Below are 26034 nucleotides of genomic sequence, written 5' to 3' on the forward strand. Positions count from 1 at the left end.
AGCTGCAATAATTCATCATTTATGTATTGCAAAAGGAGTCTCATCTTCCTTTCCTTGATTTGTTAAAATCCACATAGAGACTTGAAGTGTTAGAACATTAATTTGCTACTTAAATGTCATTTTTTGTAGCTGGAAAATATCAGTCACAAACTTCAGCATCAGTGGGTGATGATAGAATGAATAAGTAATAATATGAAAATGAATATGATTAGTTACGTGTAATAAAATTTGTCGTCATCATCATCATTATAGGCTAACTTCATACATCTGCTCTTTCTCTATTTTCTGAACAAAAAGAAATAACATAATTCGTTCATAATGTGGTCAGAATGGCGAAAGTTAATCACTTAAATTAAGTAAAACTTAATTTTCAAAAAGGATATAACGAAACATCACTTTCGGATGGAAGTAACTAGCAGGATATTACTGTAGGCCTAAGATCCTCTGATCGACTTTCCTTTGGGATTTTTACTAAATGCATCAATTCTCAGTTTTATTGTAAGTTCCTCTGAAATAGCGCCTCTATAATATGGTGCTTGCGTTTTATTACTCAAATTCCAAGAAAGCTAATAACGCAAAATGAAGAGAACTCCCGGTTGCTAAGTAACTGTTATGAATCCAGTGTGATGACTGCACAAGACGGATATTGGAAATCGAACGACGGACTTATGATGTGTCTGTGTTTATATCATTTATACACTGTTACAGAATACTTCATACTGAAAAATCGTCTCATAAACACAGAGTTGAAATCATCGCTGTGTCGTCATACTAAGGTTGCCAGTAATTTTAAAACCAATTGAAACAAAGATGTCGCCACCCTTCATACTCAGAACCAGTTGATAGACAACTATTATCTGATCTAGGTCAAGATTCAGAATTCCAGTTATTGTATCTGATTTGTTCTATTAAGCTTATATTTATTTGTATGTATTTATTTACACTGCAAGTGGGCAAGCACCCGGTGGCAGTGGTATACACAATATAAACAATACACAAAAAAATGATAAACAATACAAAATAAATTTACAATACACAATACAATAAGAATACACAATATAACTTATCACAATAATAATAAAACATAAATAAAATACCTAATTTTACATTACAACCTACATAATTATGTACAGGTCCTACATAAGTTTCAATAGTCTTTCACTTTATTCTCATCTCACTCACTGTAGTGGCACTATGACGCATTTCACTGACACTTTAGGACACATTTCAGTGACACACTATAACACATTTCACTGACACTATAGAACACATTTCATTGACGCTATAAATTATCACTGATCGGAACTGTTCACTGCACTGTAAAACCATAACTCCACTGACTCACCTCGCTTCACTGATACAACAGTTCAAATAAGTCAAATAATTACACCCTTATGCATACTGTACTTATAAGCAGAACTACATTTAAACTAAACATTTCTAGTCTAAGGCCCTCTTACATGCTATTTTTAATTAATTTACAATTCAAACCCAGGAAGTAACTCGTCAGGCTAAATAAATACATGTCACCTTAAAAAATTAAATGTTAAATGTCACCTTAATTTTAATTTGCACTTGATACACAACTTTTTAAAAAATAATAAAATATGTAAATTGGGTTGTAATAATTCCAATCTTTTTTATCTACAAGATCTCTTACAATACGCATTTACTTCTTCACAGAAATAAACACAATATTATTTCAGACATGGAAACAAAAGTCCCCAGCCACAACTAATGTAAATGATAAATATGACTTTAAATAATTATTAGATATTCCATCATTGTAAGCTTTCTGAAATAACTAATAAGTAACTGATAATTTCTGTGTAATTTTCTTTCAATTTAGTTGTTCTCAATGATCATTAGATTGCTCTCTTCGACTTAAAGGAACTGGGTAGTTATTATGGATCACAACTCCGGTTTTTTATTTTGTGTTTCAAAAAAAGTACAAAACTTACACTTTAAAACAACGTATATATTGCGGGAGGTATCTCTGCAGATATTCCCTTTATGACCTCTTTAAATTTGGCGGCGCATGTAGGGGAAGGTCTCCCAGTATCGGACACTTAAGCCTTTTGAACAATTGTGGAAGATTTAAGCAACGTTTTGCAATAAAATTACTGCAAAATGAACAACAAAATTGATTATACATCTTGATTACACAAATTTTAACACTGTATCACTTCAGAATATCTATGATAAGAACTTTCTTGTGTTAAATTTTAACGTATCTTGTTAACATGTTTCGACCTATTTCGGGTCATCTTCAGAACTGGTCGTTGTTGGTCTTGGCGCCTCTGCACCTACAGAGACATCAATACAGACATGGAAATACTGCACATCCAACCAAAAAGCCAGAAACTCAACACACTAGAATAATATGAAATATACAGACACACGAAAACACACCCCAACGATATTCTCAACACAAAACTCAATTTCAAAACACATACACTCTTTGAGTCTACACTACAAACGCACCCACACAAGAAACAAGAGGCGCCAACGACAGATGACCCAAAATAGGTCGAAACATGTTAACGAGGTACGTTAAAATTTAACACAACAAAGTGCTTATCATACATATTCCGAAATAAAATTGACTTTTACTCTAAAAGTCTCCATGAACTAAGTGATCTAATTTTCAGACACATTACATAAACAAATAAAGTTGAACAACCTTGATATTACAGTTTAGCAAAAAATGTAACCCAGTATCGGACATAACTAAACTAAAAATAAGGAATCATTAGCATGAAGATATTTTCAGTCATAAGTGAACATTTTTATATTTATAAACAAAAAGGAACAACATAAACGTATTGAATATACACACAATACTTCTTATTGAACAATCCTTTACCGCAATATTTGAAGACATTGATCTATGTGGGAAAATGATTGGATTTACTAACAAAGATCACAAACAAAAAACTATATTATCTGAATCGACAAAGTCCACATGCTCCCAAATTATTACTTATCTAAGTCTGTTGAATAATCTTTACCAAGTTCTTCAGGAAATGCCACATCAGATCTTTCCATTTTAGGCAGCATAATGATTGAATTCACTCATTTTATTTTTTTTACTGATACTTTAAGAACAGAGAAATGAGCAGCTGCCTGTCTGATGGTCATTCTCTCTTCATCAATTTCTGCAATACACATTTCATGTCCTTTCCTTCCCACTTTCCTCTCTTATTCTTTGCTGTGTCAGAACAAAGGCCTAGAAATAAGAAAGAAGCCATACAATCTTATCCTTAGTGATATTCGCTTGTCCGGTACTGAGTGAACATCACTGTCCGATACTGGGTAACTCGCACGCTTAACTAAAGCTTCTGGCATAGTAAGCGTCTACCATCTACCGGGCATTGCAAGAACTACGTTAGTGAGCAACCGGCGTGGCTCAGTCGGTTAAGGCGCTTGCCTGCCGGTCTGAAGTTGCTCGATCCCCGCTTGGGCTGATTACCTGGTTGGATTTTTTCCGAGGTTTTCCCCAACTGTAAAGTGTATGCCAGGTAATCTATGGCGAATCCTCGGCCTCATCTCGCCAAATACCATCTCGCTATCTCCAATCGGATTTATATGCACTAAAAATGTCTAAAATATGCTTGAATTTATGCTGTCAAATTCTTTAAAATATTCTCTATCATTTCGAAAACATGCACTAAAAATTTTAGTTTCAGACTTATGCATTTTAGTACTTACAATGTACATCCTTCCTTAGAAATCATTCTGATCCTTGTAATTTGATTTGCAGTACACATTGATTATTTTATCCAAATGCTCTGGGGTACATTGATGACGATTACACTTAACACAAGTTTTTATGCTGAGAAGGATCTTTCCACGTCTACAGATGTTATTGAGAAAAATTTGGAAGCACTTACTAGCTCTGGAGAAATTTCTTCTGGAATCACAATGTTTTCACCTTGAAGAATTTATCCACAGAACACAAAACTTTAATGCCAGAATTTCTCCCTAAAACAATGAACAATTTAGGGTAAACATTGGTAATTTCGTGATAATTTCGTGAAAATTAATTTAAAATTCTAATGTGTAAATATATCCTTATTCCGATTTTTTCATCTAAAAGACTTTAACTTGCTGTACAAATCTGGAGACATAAAAGATTGGACACGTTCTTGAACAAGTGCCAAAAACCACTTTTACAACTTAAGCTAAAAGGTTGGTTATTTCGTGATAACCTTGGTAATTTCGTGATATTACATTGATAATTTCGTGAGAGGTAGAAGAATTGTGTAAAAATTCATTAAAGTAAAATGAAATTCTCATTTATTGTTACAAGACTTCGAACATAGTAATTTTGTCTAATATGCATAGCAAGAAAACATAGAAATACATATCAACACATAATGAGAATGAAATCAAAGTAAAAATTGAAATCGAAAAGGGATCTCCTTTGCTCTGAAAGGGTGAACACTTTTATTACGGATTTTACTATAGCCTTTATTACTAGGGTAACTCCAAAAGTAATGCATAACATTTGTTTAAAAATTATATTTTTCTCCTACAGCTTTGCTATTTTCACAGAATGTAGATACATCCTTTAGGAACAAAATGTCACTTTTCCACATAATCCCCGTCCCTTTCAACTGCCTTACGTAACCTAGGAACGAGGGCCTGTAGACCAGCACGGTAAAAGTCTGGACCAACACGTCTGAGCCACTCTTTAGCAGCGTGCACAAGGGAGTCATCTTCTAACCTCGTTCCGCGAAGGGATCCTTCAGTTTACCAAAGAGATGGTAATCACACGGTGCCAGTTCAGGACTGTAAGGCGGATGTTTCAGTATTGTCTATCCGAATTTTATGACCTGGTCTGTGGTCTTGTGACTGACATATGGCTGTGAGTTGTCGTGCAATAGCAGAACATCCTGCTTCTTCCGATGTCGTCAACACGACTCAGTCCAGCTTGAAGTTTCTTGAGAGTTGCCACATACGCGTCAGAATTAATGGTGGTTCCGTGTGACATTATGTCCACAAGCAAGAGTCCTTCTGAATCGAAAAACACAGCGGCCATAACTTTTCCTGCCGAAAGTGAACTTTTGAATTTCTATTTCTTTGGTGAATTTGCATGATGCCACTTCATTGTCTGCCTCTGTCTCCGGTCCAAAATGGTGGAGCCATGTTCCATCTTCTGTCACAATTCTTTCAAGTAAATCATCTAGCACTTATCATTGGCACTTAGCTTGATAATAAATCAAACAGACGCTACACTGAACCCATTGCGTCCCCCTTGTCTTTTTTGTGGTCACATTTTATCTTCAGATTTCTAAAATTCGTATTGTAATACAGTTTTTAAAATAATATAAAATGTAACGCTTAATGCTCAACAAAATATTCCCTCAAACAGCTAAGTTTTCTATCTGTAAAGCTAAGCCTATATGGCGACTACAGTTGTATCTAAAATTCTAAAAACGTTTCCTAAAATTTCATTAAGACATAATAAATCGTTGTACAAAATATCATATGTTTACCTTAAGTAATAAGCCTGTAATGTAATTACAAACTTCCAGAAAATTTGTAGGCCTGAAAATTCGACGCTAACTTGCTCTCTCCAAACATAAAAGCTCACTGAAGCACCTACAATAGTCACACAAAGCGTAGCTGTATGTTACTGGAAACCGGACAACATATGCAATCCCTTGGCGGAAATTTGAATCTCGTAGCACCATTGGTTAATTCACGAAAGAGCAAAGAAAAAGTATCACGAAATAACCACTGCCACGAAATTACCAATGTTTACCCTACCACCTAAATTTTCTGCATACTTTAAAGGAGCACCCTGAAGTTTATTCTAAACCTCCTTGAGGATTGATAAAGATTCATGTAAAGACTAATCACATTTTTCTAGTTCTTTTTGTGGCTTCAGCTATAATTTTGGAAATGTGTCTTATTATAGCCAAGTCCTTTTGCAAATATTCAATATTAAAATATTCTGAGAACGTTGAATTCACAAAGCTTCAGTTGCATTTACCGCACCAACGAATTCTTTAACTGCATTGAAATTATCTGAATACAGAGAGTAGCTTCAATCCACATACCCCAGTGGGTAAGTATTGGCTCTGGTGGCAATGGGAGGTCTCTAAATTTTTCTTTATTGATATATTTATTTCTACAACTCTTATTTGGTATTGGGTCGCCACCACATCTCTGTATTCGTGCTCCCCATTACCTTCTAATTACAATAAACTTTCATTGACGTGTGCAGCCATCTTGTTTTACCTTTGTTACCTCTATTACTATAATACCTACTCTCAATTTGCTTTTTAACCTCTCCCCTTAAAATGTTCCCTTCTTTCTAATGAACACCTCACCACTTTTATTTTTTACTTATTGTATATTTGAAGTACTTCCTATCGTCTAAAATTTCCCTAATTTTGAACTAACTTTTACTAACACTATTTAATCATACTCATTCACTTTCATCATAATTTACAATCAGTTCTATCTCTCCTCACTTCTGTCATCACTCTTATCCCCTATTTCTCCATTAAACACTGAATCACATGTTTATTTTGTTAAACTGTTCCCTTTCACCCCGGTAAATTTTCCGTTTGCCACTATTTTTGTAAGTCAACTCAACCTTCATTTGTAAACTTACATTAAAATACTTGCTGTCTTCCTATCATTTCAATTTCTCTGATTGTACGCTAACTTAGTCGACATTCCAATATTAGTAACATTTCACTACCAAACTATTAACCCTTTCTTACCTATAGATACCATATGGCAATAATTAACTTTATAGCATTTATATACTTGTGTGTTACATATGAAGGTAAATTTTGCTGGATCACTTCCATTTCAATACATTTTCATCAATATAGTTTTGTTTCAAATGTTGCCACTCCCGTAACTTGGTCACTTAATTGGTCCTAATACAGCTATTTGTTTCAACACGGATTGCTTGTAAATTTAATTTGGGTTAGAAAGGGTTAACAAACACTTCTAATTTCTAGTCACTTCCTTTATCAACTCTTGTTTCTCTGGACACTAATTCACTTATTCGCCTATACATTCTCTCTCCGATTATTCCACTAGTTACTCTTACTCCTTGAACACTCACTTTATTGTTTCTATGTCTTTTGCCACATTTTTATCACTCCACCCCCCCCTTAAGCACCAACTTCGTAGACTGTAGTTCTGCAGTTCCTTATTTCCTTCCTTTCCCTCACAAGTAGATGGACTACCCAAATCTTCTTTACTTCCTCTTCTTGTCGGCTCCGGACGTCTTGCTTAACCAACTTCTTGATCTGTTTTCTATGACCTACTCTTCCCGCTGTCAGCTGATTCGTCATCTTGTCCCTTCCGCTATTGTCAGCAGTCTTCAGTGACTGTTGCTTGCATGGTGACGAAGGACTTATTTCCGACCACGCGTCTCTCCTTTCAATGACGTCATACGTGTCTGCTTCCATTCCTCCTGAAAAATTTTTCTTTATAAACATTAACTCTGGATGAAACTCGCAAACACTCCTGCTTTGAACTGTAAATAGGAATATTATTCACCAGTAGCAACACGTGATTTTGTCAGTAGCGCTCAGAGAGACTCCTTACAGGTGCCTCCATAGTTGTTGTTTAGTCAACTATCCGAAGACAGGTCTTAACATCACACGTGATACCAAGAAGGCACCGCTCATGAGGCAACTAAGTCAGGAGATAATGGGGTAGTAAGGACTTTATTATCTTGTCACTAATTTATTTAAATATTAATTTTAAAATAAAAAATACATGTATTACCTGCCCGATGAATGCAAAATTGATTAAATACACAATAACATTGGAAATATACAATTGTATGCATTATAAAATTTCACAAACAAAAACAGAAGGACTTGAAACATATCACAAGCAAAAAGAAACTAAATATACATTTCCATATAAATCCGAAGTTTAGATGTTATGTTTCCGCACAACTGTCTGTACAACTTTATTGTATTACGTATTTAAACAATTTAATTGCTAAATAAGATTTTTATAGTTATTTCCGCAACAAATACCAATAATCCATGTTGAATCTTTCGTACACTACTTTTAACACTTGAATATAAATAATTGATAAAATGGCGATCTTACTTGTGTTAATTATGTAAGCATGTGCGGCTTACAGCTGTTTCAGTGCTACTTGACACCATCCTCAGAGCCTTCTTTGTCTCGGCGCCATCTCAACTTCGTTGCCTGTTGTGTGGGTGCGTTCGTGTGATGAAGAGTTGTGTCAAATAGTGTGTGTGTTGTGAAATTGATCTGTGTGTTGAGAATTTGATTAGAGTGTGTTTTAGTGTGTCTGTATATTTCATAGTGTTCTCGTGTGTTGAGTTTTTTGTTTTTGGGTACAATACAATACATACAACAACATAAATACAGATATGTAAATCCTACACATACAACCATAAACCAAAAACACACCCTAATCAAATTCTCAACACACAGATCAATTTCAGAACACACACACACTATTTGACACAACTCTCCATCACACGAACGCACCCACACAACAGGCAGCGAAGTTGAGATGGCGCCGAGACACAGAAGGCTCTGAAGATGGTGTCAAGTAGCACCGAAACAGCTGTAAGCCGCACATGCTTACATAATTAACACGAGTAAGATCGCCATTTAATCAATTATTTAAATACCATTAAACGCAACAATACGTGCAGATTCATTCTCGCACAATATCAGCCTGTTCCGTCAACTGGACCTCCGTGGTACTTTCCCAGTGATTATGTTTACACTGATACATTGTTTTTGCTTTTTGATTACAGATACATATCGGAGGCTCCCAGGCTGAAATCTCTTCCAGCAAGTATCTTTGGAGAACTTCCAGCAACATTCTATGCTCTGTAAGTACGCACCATAACCAAGGGACTTTTTCGTACTTACGTGACTAGTTCACCATCGCAAAAATAACGCTCGAAAGTATGGAGTGATGTTCACAAAGTAAATCGAATTCAGATTTGCATTTTCGCCATTAAAAGAGGGTGAAGACCCATACATTCACAAATTTTGCTGAAAATAAGAGTTTGTAACGCTCTTCCTTTCATGAAATTTATTTAACTTTTTTTTTTTTTAACTGTTACCGAACCCCACGGTAGTAATTAGGGTACTGGCGCCTATGATGGGCACCCCTACAGTGATGATTTGCGGGTTAGTATGTAGTTACTTTTTGTTCTATATGATTGGCAGTACTGTTAGCAACCATTCTAGCGCATGACCTGTGTCCTGAGAGGATGTGGGAAGCTTCATTTTCGAATTGATTGTGGTCATGTGCATACCCATGATTATTGTCGCTTAAAATTAATAATTCGTTAAGGTTCATTGTTGTCATAAATAGTGTTTGGAAGTTCTGTTGTTACTTGTGCTGTATTCGAAGCTCGATTATTAGCTCCGTCCAGTGTATCTCAGTAAAGGTAAGTGTTTATAACGACAAAAATTATCTTGTAGTGCTTTAATGGCCCATGCCCATCACTATGTTCTAAAATCAATTGATACACAGTGATGGTCACAGTATGCCCATCACTGTTTTTTGTAATTTTACATAATTTAAGTTGTTCATCATGCATATTTGTAGATCTTGGTACCACGAATATAATATTATAAAACGGATGTTTTAGAACTATTCTAAACAGTAATGGGCACAGTGCCCATCACTAAATATTTCTAAGTGCCCATTACTAGAGCAATGACATGAAACTCAGACATAGACTACTTCATGTTTAGAATCCTTTTATGTCGGAAGATTCTGGAGTAATTTCCGTAGTCAGGACGAACCGCTTTGAGTAGCTAAAAATTTAAATATCCAATGGTAAAAATTAACGCATTAATGTCATATGCATTGTGTTTCAATAGAAGCGCACATTCTTATAAATATGCTCTTTCTTTATATAATTTCATTCCACTTTTGGAATACAATGCATAGGCTAAATACACAGTAGATTGTGCTGATCTAATCAATTTCGTTTCGCGTAACTATACACAAAAAATTTAAATATAGGCTATTATCTTAATTTAAATCACATTTATTTTCTCTATTTTCGATCTCAGTAGTTGAAAATTCCTACGTTGACTATACTTCATACTGACGGCATTACGTAGCGATATGTTTACTAAGGAGCCTTGTTTCATCTTACGAGTTGCTTATGGTTACCAGGCATGGAATGATTAAGTTCACTGTGTTATCGAAGTGAAACATTCGCTGCAGGCCAAGGGTTCACGACAAAACAAAACACTCATAAATTGCATGGTATAACTTCTAAGAAGTCGTTCTAATTATAGTTTGCTTAGTCAGGACATGTCACATGGGAAGAAAATGTAATATCATAACAATGCTTCAGAGACATTATCTTGTTCTCCACCAAAGCATAGTACAGCAATCATTCTATGACAACAAATAATCAACATATAGAGAACTTTTATTTTATGTTATTGAGTTCAGAAATACTGACATCACCAAACGATAGATTTAAATTAAAAAATATTTCCTCCAACTTGTTCCTGTTGCAGTAAACTTAAAAAATGCAATATCATAAATTTAATGATTTCCATATATGTATATAGTAATAAAAGTCCGACGTGTAGATCTACAGCTTTAGTCAAACTCTATTTTATGCCTATTTTTCTTTCAGTCTCAGAATGCCTAATTTTGGAAAAATTAAGTACACTAAAGATCAGTTGATGTCAGCAGTTGCAGCAGTTCGAGATGGTGAGAGAATTAAAACATCTGCTGAGAAGTTTGGTGTACCAAGATCAACACTCCAACGGTACACTAAGGGGCAGGATAAATCTACATTTGGTCCCAAGTCTGTTCTCTCAGGTGACGAGGAGGAAGAAAACAGTGAAGAGTTCCATGTTCTCTTTAGACTGTACGAAGTATTTGCTAAAAAGAATGAAAAATATTTTGAAAGAAAGGGGACACCTGTAGAACCAGAAGAAATAACGGTTGATAGCATGAAAGTAGTGACAGATAAAGAAAGAGATCAGCCAGAAGATAACGAAGAAATAATTGAAAGACAGTTAAGCAGTCAAAGTCAAGTGGATGCAGTAGAAATAGCAAGTAACGAACATTTCCAGACAGAAGAAGTGGGTGCTAATGTGGGTATTCAAGAAGATAATCTACTGAAGACACCAGAAAAAAATCTCAGCAATGAAGAAAAGAAAACATTGAGACGATCAGAAGTCCGTACATTGGAGGATTGCTTGATATGGCCTGAAACTCCAAAAAGAAAAAACATTCGTAAAACTGAAAGAATGCCATACGTTTTAACATCGAAGAAATGGAGAGTTCTTTTTAGGAATAAAGAAGAAAAGAAAGCAGAAGAAGAAAGGAAAAAGGAAGAGAGAGAAAGGAAAAAGGAGATGAATAATAGAGGAAAATAGCTAAGCGTAAAAGAAGTGTTGAATCAACAAAACACGTAAAACATGGAAGAAAAGTTACTGAACTGTCAACATTGAGCTCTCACGAGAATCCAAAAGACAGTAGTTTAATAACTGTGAGCCTTTCATATGACCAAAATGTTCAAGCAACTACTAGTTCCGGTATTGGTACAAACATATTAGAGAAGAGAAAGGACACATCAGAAGAGCCGAATAAGCTGCTTTCATCACGACTCTGTTACACATGCGGCGGGTGTTTAAATAATGAATGGCTTGGTATTTCCTGCAAAAAATGTCTTAAAGTATTTCACAAGAAGTGTCTTCAAAACGAATTCAGTGATAAAAATTCAGAAGACGAGAATGTATACTTTTGCGACAAATGTGTGAGAGAATTAGACGACAGTGAAAGTGATTAAGCCTAATAGACTGATGTAAGAAAGAAAAACATTTAGACTCATCATTAATAGAGGCAAGGGCATCTTAGAAATTGAAAACGAATAAATTAGTGTTAATTTTAAGGTAAATGTCTCACTTTTGTATCAAATATTAAAGTGCCCATCACTGTACACTTAGGTGCCCGAGTCAGAAGCTTGAGTGCCCATCACTATGTTTTTCTCCTATTTCAATATTGATGTAATTTCAAAATAATCAGACACATTATTGTAAGTTCTTTCTTGTGTAAAAGAGTCACAAATATATTCAGTACTTTATTGGAAAAAAATGAGAAATCTACCTCTGTAAATTAGATGTTCCCAACCAAATATGTGTTGCAATGTGCTTAAAGTGCCCATCACTATATACTTTACCCTATTTGAAGTACTAGAAATGATATTTACATAATATTATTTCCGTATGATTGTTATACTACAGTATAGAGAACATACAGTAAAGACATCTAAGCCATTTCGTGGGAACAAATTCTGAGTGCGCATGTCACGAAACCGGGTGTATTATCTGGAACCTCCACCAGATGGATCTCCATCTACGACAGGGCTGGCATAATTTAATATTAACTGAAAACATTCATTACTCATCTTTTAACAATTTTAAAGACATGAAGCAAAGGAATGGCAATATAACCATAATAATAATTACTTCCGTATGCAATCGTCATAAAAATATTCACTAATTGACGCTAACGTTCAAGTCACTGTTTGAGGCTAATGTTGGTAAAATTGATCCAAGTACAACATAATACATCATGGCGTCCGTTGCGGTAAAGTGCGAACATGAACGTCAACAATGGATATAAGTATTTTGACTTCCTAGCGACATAATATTAATGATAGATAATATACATACAAGATTATTCGTATTACTGACCAATAAAATAAATAAATAGTTTACTAATATTTTGATAGTGGTTTGATACTAGCGACATAGTTGGATTCATTGAGAACTAGACCTTACTGAGCTTGAATTTAGTACCAACAACATCAAAGGTGCCGACAAGAGTTGTTCCTACTGATTCTTCTTATACTGTGGTTATACCATATATCATCCAATTTGGTTATAGGTTACTTTGGGTGGTATCCACAGATTTTGAGTAAAATTATCATTATTTTCGATTTTACTAGGATTTATATTTTTCGAATGGGGTTTAGTACCGGTACGGTAATGGGGGGGGGTAGTCGCAAAAGAAAGTCTCGCCAAAAAGTGGGAACCGCTGCACTATTTGCTTTAGTCACGTGACTGTACAGAGCAATGTTTTGATTCAAGCAGATTAAGTTCTCTGTTCAAGATCCTGTACTACAGCAGTGCAAAAGCAAGCACATTTTATGACCTTGAAATCACTCGCGGACACCAGGCAATAGGACATAAATTTTAATCCGTCAGACATGTTACTTTTAAGTAATAATTATTGTCAATGAAGATATTGCTGCATATTCAATTCAATTCAATTTATTTGGCCATTAGACATACAGTTTTAGGCTTCGTCAGAATACATTGAAAGACATATAAATACATTTTATAAAACATTAATAAAATAAACAGTAAAATTTAAATAATACAATGAAAACATGAAGTAATTAGAAACTTTTAGATTAAAGAACACTAACTAAATTGCAATTAAACTTATTTATTAAAATGCAATTTCATACAAATTTGTGTTGAAAAACTCAGCAACAGAATAAAAAGGATTATTTACTAAGCAATTGTAAAATCTAGTTTTGAAGCTATTGATCGGTAATTTATAATATTGACTGGGGAGCATATTATATAATTTCATCGCCATAATTAAAAAGTTTGTGTTGCTTTTGTGTAATCTACAATATGGAATATTAATTTGTTCACTATTTCTAATTTCATGATCATGTATATTGGCCACTAATGAGTAATTGTCGATATTTTGTCGAGTGTAAAGTACTAGATCATATATATATATATATATATATATATATATATATATATATATATATATATATACATACAAATTTATGATTGTTAAAATCCGTGATTGTCTGAAAAGTGGCTGACAATGTTCCAGATAGTTTGATTTACATAAAATTCTAATGGCTTTCTTTTGTAAAATCAACACGCTTCCAATTTTGGTTCCATTTCCTCAGAAAATTACGGCATATCGGATTATCGACTGAAAGAAAGAAAAGTAGGCACATCTTAAATAATTTTGAGAGACGGAAGTCGTTAATTTCTTTAACAAATATAAAACTCGTGATAGGTTTGTGCATAATATTCGATGTGTTTATCTCATGTTAAACTGGAGTCTATAAAAAGTCCTAGAAATTTTGTGTAGTTGAGTCTGTTATTCTTATTTATTAGATAATTTAGGCTGAAAGTTATGTTGATAGTTTTTTCTTGATTAAGCAAGAAACCATTAGATTCAAATCATAAAGCTATCTAATTTATTGTTGTGCATTCAGCACTTACAGGGATTCAGCATTGAAGAATATATGCTTTACTATTACACGACCTTAAAACTCCTGTTTTCTCTCATTCAAAACAAATACATGTCATACACTTGATGAACAGTTTAATAATAACGATTCAGTGTTGGATATACGTATAACTGCAACGTCTTTGAGTGTTGGAGAGGAATCTCCATAGTCGGCCTCTATCTGTGCATAATCAGGGAGCATCATAGCGGCGCTGCAAGAAATCTCGGAGACCTACAATAAAGGCTGCGGCCAGTGAAGGTTATGAAGATGATCCTACAGTTTAATTTCGTGCCTCTGAGGATATAAAACATTTTAATTACAGATTTTGATTTTCAATGCGTCCGACGTAATAATTTCCTTTAGGCTTCCACTTTCTGTCGTGAGTTGTCGCCACTGCACAGCTCAGAAATAATTTTCGAGGAACCAGCCAAATATCTTACAGCAAACGGTTTTTTCTAGCAGTGAAGTTAGTGAACAGGGGAGAGTGTGGAGGGAGGGGTATCGCTTGAGTTTAACCGCTTTTGAGGATATGACCGCGTATCCTAATACTGCAACCCTTCTTTGTGGGTGTTTTGGACTCTGTCAGAGACTACAATAAGAATTTTCAAGTATCCTTGTAGCCTTCTTGAATGCAGTTCATTGGTCAATTTAAAAGAATAGAATAAATGAAATAATAAATAATTTAAAGTGATATATTATAAAAAATAAAATGAATAAAAAACAAAATTACATGAAGATATATGAAATAAGCTATAATAAATAAAAGAAACAGGACTTTCAAATGATAGGACAGCCGAAAAAAAAAATATTGTAATTGTATTTGATCATTTAGAAGAATTTAACTCTAGCAAGAAATTAATTGCGCAAACGTACGAAGGAACATCGGTAAATATCGGGCAGTACAGTGGCTTAGGAGCCCCAGTTCCAGAATGGTGAATCGAAGACTAACATAGGCCTACTTGTATTGATTTTGCATGCTCTATTATTAATTAAACGTTAATAACATAATAAAGAGTTAAGAAGGAATATTCACATAAATTCCATAGTAGTATAACTATACTGTACTAAGTGGATCAAACATATCATTCATAAAGAAACTGATATTCCCTTCCCCCCCCCCAAAGAGATTGAGTGTGACATAATAAGTTGGAATTGATATTGATGGTTATTTAGCCTTATAAAAGTAAATCAATGAACTAATCAAAACAATATTATAGTACAAAGTACTGTAGATCTATATGTTTTAAGTCTAACTAATATTCCATAACAAAACACTTATCGCATTATGCTTTTAAGGTGATATTGGTGAAGAACTTCCTATCATCAGAATATTAAATTATTTTCTCGAAATCCGCTGAACCTATAGAGCTGACATTTTTACAACACATGGGCACATATCTTTTGAATAATTTCAAGGGAAAAATTGTTCCGGGGCCGGGTATCGATCCCGGGACCTCTGGTTGAACGTACCAGCGCTCTACCACTGAGCTACCCGGGAACTCCACCCGACACCGTCTCAACTTTTCCCTTTATATCCACACAACTCGCGTGGGCTGACGAAACGCCAGAGACCCACAACGAGTGCACACAATCTCTGTGTGACTTTGAATTGTGGTTTTCTGTTAACGTACACAGTAACGCATATATTATGCAAATCTAGTCTTTCAGGTGAAGCTCCCTGTAAAGCAGATTTGAATAATTTGCTTTACAGGGAGCTTCACCTGAAAGAATAGATTTGCACATATCTTTTGTTTATGATGTAACAGTAGTTGCTTTGTTAATTCATTTCCTTACAAACATTTTCCATGCGAATATTTTCAAAATTTTCAATACACTATCTTCAGTAATACGTATATACGGTATATTAGATTTACGAAAACATTCTGTAAGGCTACTAAATAAATAGGCCTGTATCTGAAAATTTCAGTTTTCTATAAAAACAAGTTGAGAAAATATTTCTTTTGAATAAAAAATATCAAACTTGTGAAAAATGAGCATTAAAATTAAAACTTACATTCTTATAATGCGCTTATACTTTTCTGACAAATCTAAAAATTAACATGGATACAGTTTTAATAAGTTCTCTTCCCTTCATCCAGTGAATCAGTGCTGGCCATCCCTGTACATAGCTTGACCAAGCGGCATATACTACCTCTTTCGTCTGTCTTTTTCCTTTCCGCTGTAAAGCACTCAGGCTCTCCTGAGCTCTAAAGCGCGCGCTTGCACCTATGGGCATCAATTGACATGACTGATGTAAGCCGTGTCATGGAGGGAAAGAAAAACTTCATTTCTGTAAAAGAAGACGGCCACAAAGTACAGAAACAGAAGAGATTGTTATCAAATTTAAAAATAACATTTCGGGCTTTTCAGATATAAAAATTAGTTTATCAAAATCTGCGGAACTAAGACCAAAACAATGTGTGCTTCCTGGAGTCAGGGGTACTCATTCAGTCTTTGTGTGTGCTCATCATGAGAATGTAAAGTTGTTAATTACGGTGGAAACATTGCGAAATTGACAGCCAACCTAGAACGGCCACTGAAAAATTACAAAGATCTGATTTTACAGATTGTACACTGGTGGCCATAATTCTGGAAACTTTTTGTTTTTGTGCTGAATTATTATAAAATCTGCATTGATTCACAGATTTATACAATTGAAAATGTTACTTGTGACTGATTCGTTAATTATGTGGTTATAATAAAGGTATAATATTAAATCCTGAATATTTTAACAATAAATAATCATTACTGAGTGGGAAATTATGTTCTTGTCACTTAAGATCTAAATATTAATTTCAGATTTCATTATAATTTCCCATTATTTACAGTAATAAAAACTGGTCCATTGTTGATTTTAAGATTATTGTTGATCGATAGAATCATTGTTGAGCGCTGTTAGCATAAAATGTGGACATTATTAGTGTGTCTCTATCATTTGTCTCACTTAAGATTTCGTTAGATGAACACCTGATTGCTTTACAACAAACTTTATTGATCATTTTATCACAATGGATCCACGAAAGGGCTGAACACCTTCTAGGGCAGTCACACTTCGAGAAGAAGGCTACAAATTCAAGGATATTGCAAGAAAACTTGGTAATGGTGCTACAGTGTCTGGCATCCAGAAGGTATGGCAGAAGTACAAATCCACAAAATCTTGTAAACACCATTTAGGACTGGTATAAAACCTAAAGTAAGTCCATGAGATGTGAGGCAGATTTGTCGATTAGCATTGAGAGATCGAAGGAAATCTTCTAAAGAGATACAGAAAGTTCTACACAGCAATTGACTTAGTATTTCAGTGAATCCATTGTGATAAAATGATCAATAAAGTTTGTTGTAAAGCAAACAGGTGTTAACCTAACGAAATCTTAAGTCAGACAAATGATAGAAACAAATTAATAATGTCCATATTTTATGTTAACAGTGCTCAACAATGCTTCTACTGATCAACAATAATCTTAAAATCAACAATGGACCAGTTTTTATTACAGTAAATAATGGGAAATTGTAATGAAATCTGAAATTCATATTTAGAACTTAAACGACAAGAACATAATTTCCCACATAGTAATGATTATTTATTGTTAAAATATTCAGGATTTAATATAATACCTTTATTATAATTAAAGAATTAGTCACAAGTAACATTTTCAATTGTATAAATGTGTGAATCAATGCAGATGTTATAATAATTGAGTACAAAAACAAAAAGTTTCCAGAATTATGGCCACCAGTGTATGTAAAGTTAAAAAGATTTAAAGAAAAGCGTATGTTTTGAAAGCATAAGAAAGAAGTTAAAATCTTCTATTAACTTTACTTAAATTAATACACTTCTGCATTCCCTGATTGTTAATTCAGAAAGTATAAAAATTGTCCATCAACAGCAGACTTAATTAAATATTTACAGAAAGCATCTGAAACAGAAATGATAGATGTAGTCAATTACAAACAATGGGTACAGTAACTGTTGACCAAACTAATTTAGAAATTTTGCAGTCTTCAGTAGAAGAATTTTGAGATAAACTTTCGACCAAGTTAGAAGCCCTAGCCCCTCAAGCAACTGCGTTTGTGGCGGAAAAGAAAGAAGCTCTTCAGGGCGGTGAATGTCTTGTAATTTGTGACTTTTCCGAAAATTATGCCTGCGTCATTCAAGACTCAGTACAGGTGTTCATTGGAATAAAAATTAGGTCACTCTCCTCCATTTGTAATTTATTTAAAAAACAGAAGTGAATTAAAACATGAAAACTTTGTACTAATTTCAGAGTGTCTACCCAGCGAATAGGGATCATAAAGAATGGACACGGAGCGAATTTTCCTGTGTTTTGTTTCTCTGTGCGCCAGCGTATAGTTCCACTTTCAAGCGCTAGAGGTAGTGTAATCGAGCATACGCTAAGATAATAATTGAGAATAGAATTGAGACACAGGATCCAAACATCGCCTATGTTACTGCATAATCCAGTAACGCTTTGCTTCAAATAAATTCAAGTTAACAGCTTTTCCTTATTTCTCAGTGGCAAACTAGTTGTAATAATAAATGTTTATATATAGGCTATATTTTTTTGCATTGTAATTTAATAAGATAAGATAATAATTGAGAATTGAGAATAGAATTGAGACACAGGATCCAAACATCGCCTACGTTATTGCATAATCCAGTAACGCTTTGCTTCAAATAAATTCAAGTTAACAGCTTTTCCTTATTTCTCAGTGGCAAACTAGTTGTAATAATAAATGTTTATATATAGGCTATATTTTTTTGCATTGTAATTTATTTATTTATTTAACCTGGTAGAGATAAGGCCATCAGATATAATAAATTATATTATAAAATAATATAATACATTATAGAATTAAGTATCGAATTCGTTTAATATTTGTATATAATATAATATAAGGTATATGGTTTTACTTCTCGTAAGAGTTTTGTTTTTCATTTTCAGCGCTATCAAATCATTACATATTTTAATTGTTGTTGGGGTCAACGTCTCAACTCTCATTATAAAGGAACTCTAGAGTCTAGACATTACAATTAATGACGGATTTATTATTTTATAGATCCAATTTATTTTACTTGAGTACATAATGTACCTAGATGTATTAATTATATGTGTTATATTTCCGCTGTGTCGACTGCTAGCTGGTACGATGTCAGCGCCAACTCCAGGGAGAAAGCAGAATCTCACGCTCTAGCTGGCTTGAAGGTCATTGAAATCATTCCGGCTACATCAAAGGTACCGACGCGAAGTGTCCATTCTTTATAATCCCTATTCGCTGGTCTACCCTTCCGAAAGACAATTAATACGGTTTCTGAAGAACGAAATAGGAAATGTGAAAAGAGTTATTTATTTTTCTGATAGGGCTAGTGCCCAATACAAAAATCGGAAAAATTTTGTATATCTGTGATTTCGGCGTAAGTGCTGAATGACTTTTTTTTTAATATCCCACGGAAAGGGCCTTTGTGATGCGATTGGCGGCACCACTAAAAGACTAGCAACAACAGCAAGCATTCAGCTACATCAGGACCCTTTTACGACACCAAGAAAATTGTTTAAGGACCGATTGTATAAACCATTTAATCTTAGATCAGAGGTTAAATTGATCCCCAATTTAGCTGAACTTGGAATTTTGTGTTGTATGAAGTCTAATCTGAAACTCATTTGTCTTAAGCTAAAGTCAACTTTGACTGAAGAAATTTCTTCGATTAAGTTAGATGATCCAGGTTCAGTTATTTCTTTTCTGTTTGAAATATACGAGTGGCAGATTGTGCAAAAAGAATAACCATTATTATTAATATATATGGAAGATGCATTTATATATTTTCTTCAGTTTCTTGCCTTAATACACAAACATTCTTATATTTTATAAGGCTTTATCGTGTTCAGCTGTATCAAATAACATAACCTATAATTATATTATGTTTATAGCAACCATTAATTATTCATGGATATGATAGGTACATTCATAAATTTTCAGTTAACTGTATTACTAAACGAAAATTGTCGTTTTATGAAGTTTTATTATGTTTAGCAGTATCAAACACCATAACATGATAACAATTTGGAGAACGGTGAATCTTCTTCTTATTGTCCGCCATTATTTACAACGCACAAAACAAACCAGTGTCTCCAACAGAGTGTACGGAAAGTCGCCAAAAAGTAATTGGAAAGTCGCTAGATTTCTCATTATCAACAAAGAAAGATTCAATTTTGTCACTATGGTGTGCTAAAAAGGTCGCTAAATCCCTATTTAAGCCATATAACAGTTAAAAGAAATTGTCGTTGAAAAAGAGTTAAAGTCGCTAAATTGGCAACACTGAACAAATCTGTACAACATGGCCCGCGCATCACATACTTCACCTGTTTATGCGATGTTGCTAAATCCTTTTCACGTTAACTTAAATTGCATTTGAACCAAGGTAATTTGATCACAGGAAAGTTTTATACAATAGAAAAAGTGTCTGAACTCGGTTCACTTTCCGATCTTCGATCAAAGTTGATCTTTACTCAGGGAGTTTTATACAATTGGGCCTAAATGGGCTGAAAAGAATATTAGTGGAATTGGTTTTCTATTTTTGACAAATGATGCGTTTAAAAATGATTGTGACTTACTGCAGTCTCGATAGATATGACAAAAGTTAAGAATTTCACAAAACTCAGCATATCCACTTTTTTAAATGCACATCCATAAAATGTTTAATTACTTTTCACTCCCAAGTGGTAAATCCTCATCAAAATCATTAATACGTAGTTTAAAATAATGCTTGAGTACTGCTGAATTAAAAAAAAAACAGTTAATTGAACACACTGAATCCTAATTTCAAGCCTTTTTATTTCTTTTTTCAAAATTTGTTATTGATTTACAGGAACTCTTTATTTGCATGAATTGAATGTTTTTAATTGTGCAATACATTACACAAATCACTGAAAATCAAAATCGTGCATAATAATCTCAGTGTAATCGTTCATTATAATCCATTCTATTGTCAGAATATTTGGCATATCCGTTTAAAACTTTGTTATAAAATAGCTTGCTCTCTTCCGAATTATCATTATGAAAGTAACTCATTAACTTTCTCACAATATTAGCTTTGTTTTTGCTGGCATGGTTCACCAGTGGAAGGTCAGGTGCTTTAGACATTACAGAAGAACTTTCTTTTTTTTTAACACTTGAATTTTTACTGGTGTAGAAAAATATATTTTGTACATAACACTTTACATGATTCTTACAAGTTTTTTGATACGTAAGTACCTTCATTTCTGACATTTTAAATGGGAATTTGGCTTTTACAATATTTTTGTCATCGATTTTAAATCATAAACCAAAACTTTTACGTCCCCAAACATTGCCATAATTTCATAATACTCTGATGGCAATGTGATATATTCATGTATTCTCAGCTCTTTCTCTATCAATCGAAACACATGGTCCGGAGGCATATACCTTTCCAAGGATAGGAAAGAAATGTTTAATTTCTTTAAAAAACTTCAGAGCTTTCCAGATAACCAACAAGCATAGCAATCATTATGCAATTTTTATTTTGAGATCCACAAGAATCTGAAAACAATCTAAGAGTTAAATTTCAGGATTTTTCTAAATTACCTATGTAATCCTTCAATGTCGTAATAACATATCTGCCATTTTTCTAAACATAGCATCACATAGGTCTACTGGGAAATCTTCTCCATTTTCACCTCTTACGAAATATGAAATAGACACAAATTTTTCTAGCTTCTTGAAATTCTTCTACGCCATTTAGGTAGATCAAATTTCATATGTCTTAGCAAAAAATTATCCTGTTCAACTTTTGTGCTATTTTGTATAAATTGTCTCTAAAATTAACTAGATAATTTAATCAGAACGAACCTGCAGCACGTTTTCCTTTTTCCCCTCTTCTCAATGATTACAGTCTAGTTTGGATGAATGTCATTATTTTTAGGCGCAACTGTATATTTCTTACTCTTAGATTAACGTATGCTGTTTCTATCCTTCCTGCCCCTTTCTGTAGCTTGAACGGATTTTGAATACTCAGGGTTCTTATCAAATTTTCAACACTCCTCACAATACGTGCACTTACAACAGCGGCCAGATTTGTACTGAATTAACGCAGAAAACAACAAAATATTATATAATATTTGAGAACCGAAATGTGTCACTGTTGTCAAAATGAAAATGTATTATATTGTTGTAAAATATTGTAGTTTGTGAAACAGGATAAAAGTGTGAAATTTTTACTTAGAGGATATGGTGAGTTTTGTGAAAATTCAAGAACTGGAGATGTTGAGTTTTGTGAAAACTCTCTACATTGAGGCACACATTTTAACGGAAAATGTTGAGTTTTGTGAAAACTCTCTACATTGAGGCACACTTTTTAACGGAAAATGTTGAGTTTTGTGAAAACTCTCTACATTGAGACACACTTTTTAACGGAAAATGTTGAGTTTTGTGAAAACTCTCTACATTGAGACACACTTTTTAACGGGAAATGTTGAGTTTTGTAAAAACTCTCTACATTGAGACACATTTTTTAACGGAAAATGTTGAGTTTTGTGAAAACTCTCTACATTGAGACACACTTTTTAACGGAAAATGTTGAGTTTTGTGAAAACTCTCTACATTGAGGCACACTTTTTAACGGAAAATGTTGAGTTTTGTGAAAACTCTCTACATTGAGGCACACTTTTTAACGGAAAATGTTAAGTTTTGTGAAAACTCTCTACATTGAGGCGCACTTTTTAACGGAAAATGTTGAATTTTGTTAAAACTCTCTACATTGAGACACACTTTTTAACGGAAAATGTTACGTTTTGTGAAAACTCTCTACATTGAGGCGCACTTTTTAACGGAAAATGTTGAGTTTTGTGAAAACTCTCTACATTGAGACACACTTTTTAACGGAAAATGTTGAGTTTTGTGAAAACTCTCTACATTGAGACACACTTTTTAAAGGAAAATGTTGAGTTTTGTGAAAACTCTCTACATTGAGGGACACTTTTTAACGGAAAATGTTGAGTTTTGTGATATTATGAGCACTGCATCATTTTCCTCTCATTGCAATTGACCAGAATCCGTAGAAACCCGCATTTCGAAAAAAATGGCGTTCGTTGAGTTTTGTTAAAACTGTCCTCAATTGTGCTTCAAAAGTGTTACATATTTCGTAAGTTGACTTTATGGTGTATAACATATTGACACTCTGTGTACACACGTATCCATACATAGCGACGCGGTCTTGCAGTGACGCTCCTACTCAACAGCAAGCGCCCGGCTGGGTAAGTTAATTTATTCCAAATTCATTTACGTACATCCCATTCTGAAATTTTGTACGCATAGTTGAGAAAGTAAGTAATGCAGTGAAATTTTCAATATTTCGAAAAGAATTTGCGAACTTACAAGAAGCATTTAAAAAATATAGCTATATTTCGAGAAAAATTACAACATAAATGTTTATGTAATCGAAGGCTAGAAATGCTAAAAGTACATCTTATAAGCTTTAATATGAGCCAATTTGAATAAATTGCGTTAATTAGCAACTGAGATATTACCGTTTATATACAACAGTGCGCGCGCTATTACGTAAATTTTGAATTTAAATACTTTCCGAAATAGTCAAGTTTTATGAAAAATATATACGTGTATTATACTTTTGTTCTTTCAATTGAATGAGAAACTTTGACAAATAAAAAACATCAATACATCAAATATTCATTATATGAGGTCTCGCCACCCTCATTGAATATTACACGACTACTATGAAGTAGTCAATGTGTATTATGACCATTAATTCGAGAAAAATTCGTTCCGGCACCAGGAATCGAACCCGGGACCTCTCAGCTCTGCGCGCTGAGGGCTCTTTCCAACTGAGCTATGCCGGGACACGATCCACGGTGATAATACACATTGACTACTTCATAGTAGTCGTGTTAATATTCGATGAGGATGGCGAGACCTCATATAATGAATATGTGATGTATTAAATGTTTACAGTTATCACAAACTGTTGTTGAATATGGCCATAAAAGTCATTTAAATATGCGCTCCTGCATATTGACTTACATAGGTTTAAATGCAGGTAGTAGGCCGTGAAACAGTACTATGAGAGGAGTTCGACCGGCACCATGGATCGTGTCCCGGCATAGCTCAGTTGGAAAGAGCCCTCAGCGCACAGAGCTGAGAGGTCCCGGGTTCGATTCCCGGTGTCGGAACGAATTTTTCTCGATTTAATGGTGATAAAAAAATCAAGGCTAAATTTCTTTTAAATTTTCCGGTTTGACTCTGCTATTATGCAAGAATCACATAAAAAATTTCAAATATTTGGAACATATTTATTCTGTGACTATTCACAAACCATTTTTCCCTTGCCATAGCTGCGTGCTCTAAGATATCATACCTACCTTGCGTTATGAAATGAGAGCTGGTTCGAGTCATCTTGGAGAGAGAAATCTTCTTATGAAATTTCGCGATGAATTTTGAGGAGATATACTGCACCGAATGCCGAAATCCGGTTTCGCAGGGCAGTTATAACGACCAGAGAGCGGATCAGGGTACCGAAACGCGTTAAGTTACGAACCCACGGTCCCCTCTGTTGTGTAGATCGAGGGGAATGGCAGATTGAAAGTACAGCTATCCTAGCTCCAACAGGTAAACATTCAGTCACAGTAAGACATAAAATAAATGCTTACGGTTATATAATGTATACAGTGCATTTCTACTACAAAAAATAATTGCTGAACATTATGTGTTTCAATTTACATTATACTGTAAAAGTTTTAACAATATAAAATAAGCATTTGTATGTGAGCAGAAAAGAAAAAAAATACAGTACTTACATAAAATACATTTCTTCACAATTCAATGCACCGAATTACAAGGTACATTCGCAATGTATCAAAAGAAAAGTATCTCCTACTTTCACTCAAAACAAATTTTTTCAAGAAACGCTTTGAAATATTGTTGAAAGAAACGTTGACATGTACCAACATTATTATACACAAATTTCGATTAAATTTTTTTTTTGATGTTATATGTCTGATTTTGATGTTGAAGGCCAGTTTTGACTGTATAAGTAAAAATATTTTCCATGTACCTTTTGCTATTATACTGCTTTTGAAAGAATAGAGTTATATCTGTCCTTATACTTTTTTACAAAATTTCCAAAATTCAGTGTCTTTTCTGCCTTTAATAAAAAGTAATTCCTTCCCGAACTTCTCTATTACTTCGTTTTGAAGGGAACGCTTAATTTTGGATATGTTCCTCAGTAGTGTGAATTATGAAACAGCGAAACTAACACTAACACAAATATGCCTGTATAAGTAATCAAATAAATAAATGAAAAGGAATGAAATACACTAGTATACTCAGAGGATCTGAACTATGTATGGTGATTGCAAGGACCCACGCCAAGCAGAATGCGAAATGCGGTAATATAATTTGTTACGAAACTAACTGTACTCTCATAGTGCCATCTCACCCCATGGATCATGACGTCACATATACTCCGTGCGTTCCAAACATCAGTCTCCCGAATCGGTGACCCTAGACCAAGGATGACACGATATCAGCTCCCAATCACGGTAGAAGAGCTCGATCTTGATCACGAGCGCATAGCGCATCCACTACATAGCGTCGTAACGTAGACAACAGGGATGTACATTCACATGCAGCGAATAAAGGCAGCAATTATTACAATAACTTGCAGTACTAAATTTCTGGCTATGTGAAGTCTGGTTCACAATAAACCGGGAAC

General features: G+C 34.1%; 1 protein-coding gene across 3 annotated transcripts in view; it reads left to right on the forward strand.

Annotated features, from left to right (window-relative positions):
- LOC138715488 (follicle-stimulating hormone receptor-like) overlaps nucleotides 1-26034 on the forward strand; it is a 778322-nt gene that overhangs the window by 629679 nt on the left and 122609 nt on the right. For all 3 annotated transcript variants that reach the window (XM_069848450.1, XM_069848451.1, XM_069848452.1), the window contains one exon: nucleotides 8787-8864. In XM_069848450.1, the coding sequence (XP_069704551.1) occupies nucleotides 8787-8864 (78 nt within the window). The remainder of the gene's footprint in view (nucleotides 1-8786; nucleotides 8865-26034) is intronic.

This window comes from Periplaneta americana, chromosome 15 (assembly GCF_040183065.1).
Source record: "Periplaneta americana isolate PAMFEO1 chromosome 15, P.americana_PAMFEO1_priV1, whole genome shotgun sequence".
NCBI lineage: Eukaryota > Metazoa > Arthropoda > Insecta > Blattodea > Blattidae > Periplaneta > Periplaneta americana.